At 53.1% G+C, this 11,975-nt stretch overlaps 1 protein-coding gene across 2 annotated transcripts in view; it reads right to left on the bottom strand.

Annotated features, from left to right (window-relative positions):
• The window catches only part of GAL3ST1 (galactose-3-O-sulfotransferase 1), a 16,543-nt gene extending 5,004 nt beyond the window's left edge, over window positions 1–11,539 (bottom strand). Inside the window, exon 1 of one of the 2 annotated variants that reach the window (XM_007128661.2) lies at window positions 11,478–11,539. Coding sequence is in view for 1 of the 2 variants with exons in the window: in XM_007128660.2 (XP_007128722.1) it covers window positions 2,018–2,065 (48 nt within the window). In the remaining variant the exon portion in view is untranslated. Of the gene's footprint in view, window positions 1–2,017; window positions 2,312–11,477 lie in introns of those variants that run through there. The other variant, XM_007128660.2, reaches the window with a different exon arrangement.
• Window positions 11,540–11,975: the final 436 nt, after the last annotated feature.

The following is an 11,975-nucleotide window of genomic DNA, read 5'->3' as shown; positions in this document are numbered from 1 at the left end:
GGAGTGGCTGGGCCCGTGAGCCATGGTCGCTGAGCCTGCGCGTCCGGAGCCTGTGCTCCGCAACGGGAGAGGCCACAACAGTGAGAGGCCCGCGTACCGAAAAAAAAAAAAAAAAGAAAAAGAAAGTTCTGGAACACTATGCCCCCAAATCCATATAGGCGATAGGTAAATATACATAGGCCCAGAAAGAAACCAGTGTAGGGGCATATTCTAAGTTTTAACAGTGGTATTCTCTGCGTAGCTGGGGGAGGGGTATAAAAGGTAATCGTTTTCTATATTATGGATTTCTGTAAGGGTTGCATTTTTTTTAAGGAGCATATATTACTTTTAATCAGAAAAAGGCAATAACATGTATTTACTATGTTTAAATAATAGATAAACTTGCGAAGTGGGGAAAGTCAGCTAGCGAAGGTCTGGTCACCAAGAGGCCTCAGGAGAGGGGAGGGGCCAACCTGGAAGCCCCGGGCCTGTGTTTCAATCACAGGAACCCCTTGGAGCCTCAGCTTCTCATCTGTTAAGTGGGGAAGCTGGTAGTGCTGGCTTTTCCTGAGATGGGGCTGGCAAAACGACTAGCGCATAGTTATCGCTCAAAGAGCGTGGGGACCTGCTCCGGGTTCCTGTCTTTGTTGCCCTCAGGGTGGGCTCCCCCTGAACAAGGAGTGGCTGTCCCCGACCCTGACCAAGCACAAACCTGCCCTCTGCCTCAAGTGACCCCACCAGCCTCCTGTTCCTCAGGGGTCCCAGCAAATATCAGGACAGAGCCCTGGGCCAGGCCAGAGCCTCAGATGTGAGCCCCAACCCTGAGTGGGGCCCTGGGCTTCGGTTTCTCTGACTTTAAAACGGGGAGGGGTTCGGATTGCTGCCCTCTAAAAAACCCCGGGGCCCACCCCTGCCCCAGTAGCCCCACTCACCACGGCACTTTCTGGAACTCTGGGAGGCAGCTGGCAAGGCTCTGGGTGCAGGTCAGGCAGCAGGGGGCAGACCAGCCTCCGAGGACAACCAATCAGGCTCTGCCTGGCCCCGCCCAGGACCGCCCCCTCGACCCCCATCCCTGCTTCCCTCATTCATTTGTTCATTCCCCCACTTTGGCTTCCTCAAAACCAGCCGGGCCCTGCCCTGCTAGGTGCCGGGTTCTGGGCCCTTTCCACCCTCTGGTTTCACTTTTGAGCCCTGCTATGAGCCAGGCCCTGGGATGGGGTCTCCTCCAGAGCATCTCACTGACTCCACCCAGCTATCCTGGGAGGCAGACCCCACTGTCACATCCATTTTGCAGATGGGGAAACCAAGGCTCTGGGAGGTGACGTGACTTGCCCAGGGTCACTAGGCAGCGAGCGGGCAGGGCTGGGATTTGAGTTCAGGTCTGTTGGCCTGCAATGTGCATCTTCCCGTTTGTCCATGCCTGGCATGTCCCAGGCCCAGCCCGAGCCCATGGGAAGGAGGGTGTGCACAGCTGGATGTTCCATCACAGAAGGCTGAGGCTTGCAGGCAGCTGACGGTCCCAGGTCTAAGTCCATGGGGTACCAAGGACAATCTCCGCCTGGCCCGAGCCTCACGGCCTGTAGCCTGGAAGACAGTGCAGCAGGGAGGCTGAGGCTCAGAAACGGCAGAGCCACCATCAAGGTCACACAGTGCAGCAGTAGCAAAGACAGGGCCAGAACCTGAGTCTCTTTCCTCTGCTATGGTGGTGACAGTCCCAGGCACTCAGGGCAGACCATACCCCCTCCCTAGCCCACCCTATCTATTCCTCTCCTACTGGGTTACCCTAGCCACATCACCCTCCATCTGTGCCAACGGCTGGCTCCAGGCCAGGCCCAGCAATCCTCCTGTTTGGCTGGACCAGCACACTCCAGGGAACAAAGGAGAAACAGGACTCATCCCCCACAGCATGCACACGGGGAAACCGAGCCCGGGATGGTGAACCTTCTGGCCTAGAGCATCACCACCAGGCAGGCCTCAGTCCCAGGGTGTCCTGCTCCCCCCAGGGGCCCGTGCGTGGGGCAGAGGAAGACACACTCACCTCCGGCCGTGTCTGGATGCCCCTTTCCTCTCCCTCACTGAGCCACATCTGACTCCCAGGCTGCCTCTGCGGTCACTGGGAAACAGGAACGCTCCAATGACACCCAGGAGTGTGCTGGCTGGCTCCCTCATGCTCTAGTGGGTGTGAATATTCATGAGTTCCCTCCCTGGGGAGAGCAGGTGGCATGTCCCTGTACCCTGCAGGTGCTGCCCTGGCCCTCTGCCCCCTCGGTGGTCCCCAACCCTCTCTGGACCTCAGCAGCCAGGCAGCTCCTTCATCCAAGGGCTCAGCAAGGTCCCTGGCGTCCTTGGGACAAGGACAAGCAGCCGCAGAGCCCGGCAGAGAGCCTGGGACCGGCTTGAAAGCCACGGGAGGGACAGGGAGGCAGGTGAGTTTGGGGAAGCTAATTTCTCCTCCAATCACATCTCATTTAAGTCTCACAGCTACCCTATGAGTCAAGTACCACTGTTAGCCACTCCCCAGGTAAAGATACCAAGGCTCAGAGAGGTGAACTCACCAGTCCAAGGTCACACAGTTAGCAAAGAGCAGACAGAACCAGAGTCAAAACAGGGACTTACCAAACTCTAGGGCTTAAAGATGCCAAGACACAACCCGAGACTAAGGTTTGTCTAAAATCTGTGGGAGCCCAGAGAGCAAGCAACTCAACCTGGAAGGCCCCCTGGAGGAAGAGTACCTGACCAGGGCTGGGAGGTACTGAGTCTGATGAGATTCCACCTCTCTGACCTCCAAACCCTTCATCAAAGAAGTACAGTACGGAATCCTGCCTGTCCTGCCTCCACCCTGTGTGAGGGATGGTGGCACAGGACACCCTGGACCAGCCTTGAGGGATCTGGGCCGATCGGAGATGCTGACCATTCTCAAGGTCTCCATAGGAAGAGGCAGTTAGGGGCCAGAGGCCCTCGGGCTCAGCACAGGCACTGGAATCTCTCACATCCTGTTCTTAGCTGGGTTCAGGTCTGTTCTCGCTCAGCCTTGCCCATGGACAGAGGGTGCCCAGAAAAGCCCCCCGCATCCTTCCGTCAGCACTGATGTCCAGAGCTCCCACCATGGCCCGTGCGTGGGGCTCTAGGGAACCAGGTATCACCATCAGTTATTAATAATCATTACTGTGACGGTCATTTATCCCACATCGAGCACTTTCTTTTCTTTTTTTTTTTTTTTTTTTGCGGTACGCGGGCCTCTCACTGTTGTGGCCTCCCCCGTTGTAGAGCACAGGCTCCGGATGCGCAGGCTCAGTGGCCATGGCTCACAGGCCCAGCCTCTCTGCAGCATGTGGGATCTTCCCGGACCGGGGCACGAACCCGTGTCCCCTGCATCGGCAGGCGGGCTCTCAACTACTGCGCCACCAGGGAAGCCCTACATCGAGCACTTTCATAGGACGAGCAGCTACCACTCCCTCCCAAGGACCAGCAGGCATCTGACAGTGTGCTCTGAATGCTCTTTCCCCCAAAGCCCCACCCAGCCGGGGAGCAGCCCGGCAAGCACCCACGAAACAGGGGAGGCCCAGAGTCCTGATCTCCCTGAGTGCTGAACCAGGTCCAGGGCACGGGATAGAGATGTTTTATCTTTTCTGGGCTGAGCTAGCTTGAAGATGGATGCATGGGAGAAAGTCGGGGCAGAGCTGGCATCAAATAGCAGACATGCTGGTTTATGAGCGTGGACTCTGGACCACAGACCAGTCCTGTGCTCAGGATTTCCCATGCATCATGCACCCTCATAATCTTTGCAGGGAGCCCTTTAGATCCCTCACTTTATTGTAAATGAGGAAGCTGAGGCACAAGGAGGGGAAGTGACAAGCCCAGTGTCACACAGGGGTAAGAACCTCATCCATGTAGGAGTGGAGTGAAAGCTTTTGAGCAAGAGGTGAGATCGTGAGAAGAGTGGGAAGCTAGTAAAGAAGAGCCATGTAAATATTTTATTGACACACATATATATCTGTAACAGTAATATATAGTTTTGAAAAAATTAAACATTGAAAGTTTCATATTTCTAAATATTGTTTTTGTCATAGTGGATCAAGGCCAACAATAAGGAAAATTCTATTTGTTGCTTCTGCTCTTAATATTCCTATCGGGAATTTGATCACTTCCTTTCCTCTTTGACAACAACCCTACTCTAGTAGCCAATGTATACATCGCATTGTATACATTTTATTCAATTAATTTGAGTCAACTGATTTTTTTTTTTTTTTTTTTTTTTGTGGTACGCGGGCCTCACACCGCTGCGGCCTCTCCCACCGCGGAGCACAGGCTCCGGACGCGCAGACCCAGCCGCCATGGCCCACGGGCCCAGCCGCTCCGCGGCACGCGGGATCCCCCCAGACCGGTGCGCGAACCCGGTTCCCCTGCATCGGCAGGCGGACGCGCAACCACTGCGCCACCAGGGAAGCCCGAGTCAACTGATTTTCATACAGTTCTTTATTAGCTGGCCTTTGGAGTTAGACTTCCACAGCACTAATTGTACAAAAGCTTCATTTTAGAATGGCAAATGATCATCTAATAAGAGTTTTGCTAGGAAAATTATTTGAGGAATGCTAGAGGACGCCTAAGGAACATTCTGATCCAGTTACGCTCAAAGTAAGAAGTGGAATATAAGATAAACTGGCAAAGATAGAGGGAAATTTCAATGTAGCATAACATAGGCTTTTACTTTTTTATTATATATTCATTTACATCCAGAAAAACGAAGATGAAATTCTAAAGATGCAAATGCATACTAATGCTCTAATCCTATTGTCAACACCAATTAATTTTGTATGCAATTTTTCTTCCAGAAATTTACACTTCCTCTCCCATAAAATTTAGTCTAGAGGCTGGACAAGTTACTAGTAACTAGTTTTTCAATTATGATAAGTGACCCATAGCCTAAAACTGGCTATAATACAGACATAACACTCTGAACAGCTTCCTATACACTACCAGTTGTAAGGCTTTGTACAGATATGCCTTACCATCTTACAGACATTCAGTTTTAAAATGTAAATGGTACAGGATATTGATAAACCAATTAGTGCTGATGCAAAGCAAATTCCTCTTTTATCTCAATTACAACATGACAATAGTTCAAGATAGTTTAAGTCTGAGACAAGGGCAACTCAATAAAACAACAGCATCTTGATACAGTAAAGAGGAAAATGTGACTCAATTACTGTTTTAAAAAATATCTCAAGAACTTTGGCTCTTGTCATTGCTTTTATCAAAAGCTATGATATAAAACACTACCCTGATTTTTTACATATTTAGTAAGCAGTTTGGGGAAGTATGAAGAAAACACCTCAATAAAAGCATTTTCTAAAGTAAGAAATGTTTGGGATTAGAAGATGCAAACTATTATATATAGAATGGATAAACAACAAGGTCCTACTGTATAGCACAGGGAACTATATTCAATATCCTGTAATAAACCACAATGGAAAAAGAATATGAAAAGAATATATATATATATGTGTGTGTGTGTATGTATAACCGAATCACTTTGCTGTACACCAGAAACTCACATGACATTGTAAATCAACTATACTTCAATAAAATAAATTTAAAAAAAGAAAAGAAGAGCCACGTGAAGCCAAGCTTTCCAGAGTGGGAGTGTTGATTGCAGAACCTGCGCCTCCAGCCCTGCCAGAGGGGTCTCTTCCCCCAGTGTCAGTGACGTCGGCTCCGGCTGGTTCTGCCCCCACCGGAAAAAAATTGTTGTAATTATAAAAGCAGCACATGCTCAATGAAAAAAAGTTCAGACAATTACAGAAAAATATAAAGAGGACAGTGAAAAGAGCTCCATCCCCAGAGGGCAGCACCCTTAAAGCTTCGGCACAAGCCTCCTCACATTTTTTCTCTCTATCCATAGAGGCAATAGGAGGGGTCTCTGTTGGGGAGCACGTTTTTTTTTTTTCACATGTCAATAGATTGTGGACATCGTTTTGTGATCACAATGAGTTTTAAACTGATCTGTTCTGCAGGTATTTACTGAGCACCTGCACTGTGCCCAGCACTGGGGTGCATGATGCCCGGTGCACGGAGCTCGGGCTCTCAGTGCTGGACGTGAGACAGGAGCAAGCTGACAGCTGCGGATGCTGTGATAGAGGACACACTGGCAGGGCTTCCTGGAGCACAGAGAAAACACGTGATCCAGCCTGGAGGCGGGAGGAGCGTGGCCAGGGAGACTTGCTGGGGTAGGGGGCCCCCGCGGCAGAAGCTACGGTGTGTTTTCCAATTTCCAAAGGCAGTTAGTTCCCTTTCTCCCTGGGTACGTGGCTAAACTACATTTCCCATCCTCCCTTGCAGTTCAGTGTCCTCATGTGACTGAATTCTGGCCAGTGGAATATGAGCAGAATGAGAGCTGATGAGGTTAAGTGGTCAGATCTTCTCTGTGGTCTCCTTTCCCACTTGCTGGATGAATGCGGGGGGGTCTCTAAGGATCTGGAGGTGGGCAGGGCCATGAGATGGGAGGAACCTGGGTCTCTGCATCCCTGCTCACCAAACAACTGATTGCATTCAGGAAAATGACAACTAAACTGCCGTTGTGTTAAGCCTTTTAAAACTTGGGGCTTATCTGTTACAACAGCTAGCATTAACTAACGCACCTGTTACCCTAGAATAAGCAGGCAAAGAGAAAAGCATGTGCAAAGGTCCAGGACAATTGAAAAACTGACAAATATTCAACCTGGCTGGGAGTGTCCAGTATGTGTGCCTGTCAGAGGTTGGGTGGGCAAAGGAGATTAGCAGCACAGCCAGAAAGGGGGCAGGGGCAGGCAGGACATTCAGGGCCTCAGGAAACATGCTAAGGAATCTGGCTTGTATCTTGTCAGCAGTGGGGAGCCCTGGGAGGGTCTTCAGAAGAAGAGTGAGGAGATGGGCTTCCCATCAGGCTGCTGGATAGAGAATGAACTGTAGGGGTGGGAAGGAGCGGGAGAAGCAGGCACACCTAGATGGTGGCTGTTACAGCTGTCCAGGTGTGAAGGGACCTGGACCAAGGAGAAGTCTGGGAACGGACTGGAACCATCTGTAGGTCATGGCATGGACAGCATTTGGTGGGTGACAGGGTGTGGAGAAGGGGAGGAAAGAATCCCTGCTGGGGTGACTGGCTGGCTGGGAGTGGAGCTAGTCCCTGAGTTAGGGGAGGCTATGAGAGGGGCAAGTTTAGTATTGGGGTTAGAGGGACAGCGTCGGTTTCAGTTTAGGACACATTGAGTCTGGGGGATGTGTGAGATGCCCGTAGAATGTGCAAAGAGCAGGAGGAGCCCCTGCTTAGAGCACAGGAGATCTCGGGGGAGAGAGGTTGGGGGCCATGGGCACAGAGGTGGGAATTGAGGCCAGAGGAGGAGATGGAGTCACCAGGGAAAGGGTGAGGAAGGAGAAGACCCCTGCACTTATGGGAACAGGGAGGGAAAGAGCCCCCCAAGGAGATAAAGGGCCTCCAAAGACATAGGCTGCAGAACATTCTGTGGAACCACTGCTCCTGTGAACCATTCCCTGACTGATGGGCATCCATGCTGTTTGTTCAGTGCGCACACATAGGAACAGGGCTCTGGCAGAGAAGGTGGTGGAGTGAGGGTGTCCTAGGGCTGTTTCCTGTGGCTGGAAGGGAATCTTACGGGGACAATGGAGGAGACTTTAAGAAGAGAGCAGAAAGACTCTCCCTACAGTGCTTAGAATGCATATTTGACAGCAACTATTATAGCTCTAAAAGTGTCTGTCTCAGACCCAGCACTTCTACGTGTGGGAATTTGTTCAAAGAAGAAAATCTAACAAGAGATCTGAGACGGAGCACAAAGATGTTCATTGTAGTATTATTTAGAGAAGGGGAATAATGGAAACAACCTAAGTGTCCAACAAGAGGGGATGGTTAAAAATATGTGACATTCATCCAAATGGTCTAATATGTCCTCATTAAAATGATGCCCATAATATATAATGAAGTAAAACAACACATATATACACACATATATGTACACACATACACACCCATAAATATATACTTACACACATATAATTTTGTTTTACAAAGAGTCTGTATTACTTTGGAAAAAATTAAAAATAACAACGTTTCCATTTTGAAAAATTGCAGTCTGGCTGGAGGAGGAGGGAACCGTGGCTAGTCTGAACCATGCCACACCTTGTGTGACCATGGCAGGCATGCTGCCCTCTCTGAACCTCAGTGTCCTAAAATGGGGAAGAGACAGCAAGGGTCTGGGACAAAGAAGAAGCTGGAAAGTGTGAGCTGCACAGTTGAAGGTGCAGATGGAGAGGTTGGCCCTCCATCCAGGAGCGCTGGGGGACTGACTTGCAAGAATCTGGAAGCTTCCTCCCTCTGAGACCCTCTGGAGGGGGTGCTGGAGTAGAGATGGGGAGGATCTCCCGAGGGGCACTTCAGCTTTCAGGACCACCTCCAAACTTGTCAAGGAGCCCTGACATCTTGCTCCTACTGTCCCCTTGGCTGGGGGAATGGCTGCAGCTGGGTACCGGGCCTGGCAGCTGATTAAAAGGGCAACGTTCTTTAATGACTCAGAAAACTTTTTGATCTTGCGGGGTCAATCACCTATTTCCACGGTTCCAAGTGGCAACCACGCAGACACGCTTAGTGTCACCTGCTAGCTCATGTGACAGCGGGGACACCGAGGCTCAGAACTACGAGCAAGCCCACAGGTCTTGCCTCGCTGCTTTGTCCAGGCAAAATCACCACCCTTCCTGACGGCAGATTTGAGTTGCCCCAAAGTAGCTCTAACTGGAGAGTGGCAAAACACACGTTAAGCAAGTAGTCAGCCCCGTCTTTATTAGCTTCAAAATCACCGAGAGGGGGCTTCCCTGGTGGCGCAGTGGTTGAGGGTCCGCCTGCTGATGCAGGGGACATGGGTTTGTGCCCCGGTCCGGGAAGATCCCACATGCCACAGAGCGGCTGGGCCCGTGAGCCATGGCCGCTGAGCCTGCGCGTCCGGAGCCTGTGCTCCGCAACGGGAGAGGCCACAACAATGAGAGGCCCATGTACAGAAAAAAAAAAAAAAAAAATCACTGAGAACCAACCCCTCAGGTGAGTATGTGAGAGTTGGTAGTATCATTCTCCGTACCTTCTAGCATGACTGAAATGTTTTTTAAAGGGATATCATGCACTTGTTTGCATAAAAATATGTAAAATATAAAGGTTTTTTAAAAGGTGCTGAGCACTTGCTATGCACAGTGCCCTGGATCTGCCCGCCCGCCTCGCTAATCCTGGAGAGGTCTGCCTATAAATCCCAGCTCCCCAGCTGGGCGACCTTGGGCAGGTGACCTCCCCTCTCTGAGCCTTGGTTTCCTAACAAATGGGGATACTTCAACCTTCTCACGGGTTTGCTCTGAGGATCAAAGGGGATGAGGCATAAGGAGCCCTTTGCACACACCTTGGGTTATTATCATGACCCTTCTAGATCCACCTGACAGGAGAGGCAGGACCCGCCAGTACCATCTCCTGGAGGGCCACCCTCCCCATCCAAGCACCCATACTTCCCATGCTCCAGACCCAAGGTCCCTGACTCCCAGATTTCACATCTGAGAAAATCAAGGCACAGAGAGGGAAGGACTTGCCTAGGGTCCCATGGCAAGTCTGAGCACCACTGAGATCAGATCTGGGGGGTGCCCAAGCCACACCCCATCTCTGCCCTGGGGCTGGCAGGTAGGAAAGCATGTTTCCTCTGGAACCCCACTTCCTCTGAACCATCACTCCTCACCTGGCTATTCCCCTGACCCCAGCCCGCTGACCCCCATGGGCTCTCTGCTCCATCCTGCCCTCCCTGTCTGGAGTAGGACAGGGCTCCTAAACAGGGATGGTCCATATTCCTTGCTCAGTCTGAGGGAAGCAAGAAGCCCTTCACAAGCCTGTTGCCATGCCTGGAATTCCAACATCTGTGTATGGTTCTCCCAGGTTAATCATTGCCTCTTTCACCAGGGTGACACAATTAGTCCCTTAAAGCCTAGAGGGAAGGACACACTCCTCCCTTGCTGGATTGGACCCATGCCCTCAAATATCAGACCCATGCGCATCAGACAAGGGGATGCACAGGAGGCAGGCGTGCTTCTTTGTCCACAGGGATTCCTTCAGGCAGGGCTCTGCCCAAGTGAGAAGCAGGGAGGAAGCAGTCCGAGGTGGCAGCTGGGAACAGGGCTCCGTTGTCTCTGCTCCCAGGGTAGCAGCCTGCCCACCCCCTGAGTGTCAGGCAGAGCTGGGAGCTAGGGAGGCAAGGGGGGAGGGGTCCTGAGCTGGGGGCTGGGGGCAGCCATGGAAGGTCTAAGAGGCTAGGACCCCAGAAGGGCAGACAGATCTTGAGCAAGGCTGGGGTCCTGAAATGGGGACTCGGGCAAGTCACAGAATTTGAAGTCAGTTTAGCCACATTTGAACTATGTGACCTTGGGCAAGTCACCGAATCCCCCTGAACCTCAGTTTCCCCCCTTGGATAATAGGGTTAGTAACAATGCCTCCTCTGAGGGGCAAGGGACAATGCAGCAGCATATGTGCTGCTCCAGCTCAGGCCTGCCCATGGCCTTACTAACTCTCTGGGTCTTAGGTCACACTCTTTGTAAAGGCAGAGGTTGGATTCTCCCAACTGGACTGTCCTCCTGAGGATTTCCATGGCACCTGTCACCGGGGCAACCCAGGTGATCAGGTGTCAGGCCTGCCGCCCTCTCTCCCTCCCCCCCACTGGTGTGGGTTACTGCAGCCAGATGTGTGTCCATCACCTCTCCTGCTCTAGGCAGGTGGGAGGGGGTCCCCGCTGGGAAGGAACCACAGCCTTGCTCTGTAATGTTACCAAAGCACCTTGGCTTGGCACCAACGGGGGAAGACCAAGCTGGACCCCCTTTCTGAGCACTGGTCCAGGGAACAAGGGAACTGTTGGGTTACCTACGGGGCCATTCCTGGATACCAGAGTTTATCCCACTCCCACAAGCCTTTCCTTGGTGGCCTTGCCCCCTAAGTGGTGGAGGACAGGGCCTTCCCCAGGCAGAGGGGATCCATCTTTTACCCTGATGCCCAGCGCCTGCTCTGACGGCCCCTCTTCAGGGGAAGGCTGGCGGGAAAAGGGAAGATCCCTGCCCCTCCTCCCCCAGGGCTCTGGCACCATGTCCAAGATTAATGATTAATGAACTCCCAGTTCCAGCCCAGCTCCAGGCCCCACCCACCCCAAGTCCAAGAACTGGGTAAACCCTGGAAATGGGACCCTGGGGAAGAAACCAAGGGCCGGGCGAGCACCAACCTGCGCCACACCCCCCACCCAGGCCCCAGCCTTCCCACCCTCTGTCAGCCAGGACAGGTGCGTGGGCCCTGAAGCGGTAGTGTAGCACTCCCTCACCACTCAGGTCTAGAGTCTGGCGTGCGCAGCCCCAGTTCCGGGCATGGGCAGCGCGGTCCTGGACCCCAGGGGGTAGACTGAGGCAGGGCGCAATCTGGTGATGGGTGCTGGGCCCCCAGGACGTACCTTGTCCCCGTCCTTCTCTGCCTTGGCGTGCAGGCTCGGCCCCGGGCCGCGCCGCCCGGGCGCTTACTAAGGCGGCGGGGCGTACCCGCCGGGTCCCCCAGCTCGGCCGGGCCTGGACCATGCTCCCGCCCCCGCCGCCGCCGCACCCTCTCCGGCCAGGTGCTGCCGCCAGCCTGGCCCGGCCCCCCCGGCGCCGCGGCCAATGGGCGCCCCGGGCCCCGGCCCCCTCCCCTCCCCTCCGCGCCCGCCCGGGTCGCACAGAAGCCGCATTCAGCGCGCCGGGGCGCAGCGTCGCGCCCCCGCCGCTGGCCCAACAAGGCGCGTTTGTCTCGGATGTGCCAACGGGGCCATTGTCCTGCCGCTGGACCCTGAGGCTCGGCCGAGCTCCCAGCTCCATAGAGGATTCGAGGGTGCCTGGGAAACGGGGTGGCGTGGTGATGGTGAGGGCAGCCCAGCTCTGGGAAAAAGGAGGAGGCTACACTAGCCGCTGAACTTTAT

The sequence above is a fragment of the Physeter macrocephalus genome, chromosome 19, assembly GCF_002837175.3.
Source record: "Physeter macrocephalus isolate SW-GA chromosome 19, ASM283717v5, whole genome shotgun sequence".
NCBI lineage: Eukaryota > Metazoa > Chordata > Mammalia > Artiodactyla > Physeteridae > Physeter > Physeter macrocephalus.
Note: the sequence above shows the minus strand (reverse complement) of the source record. Positions and strands in the feature narration are given on the sequence as shown.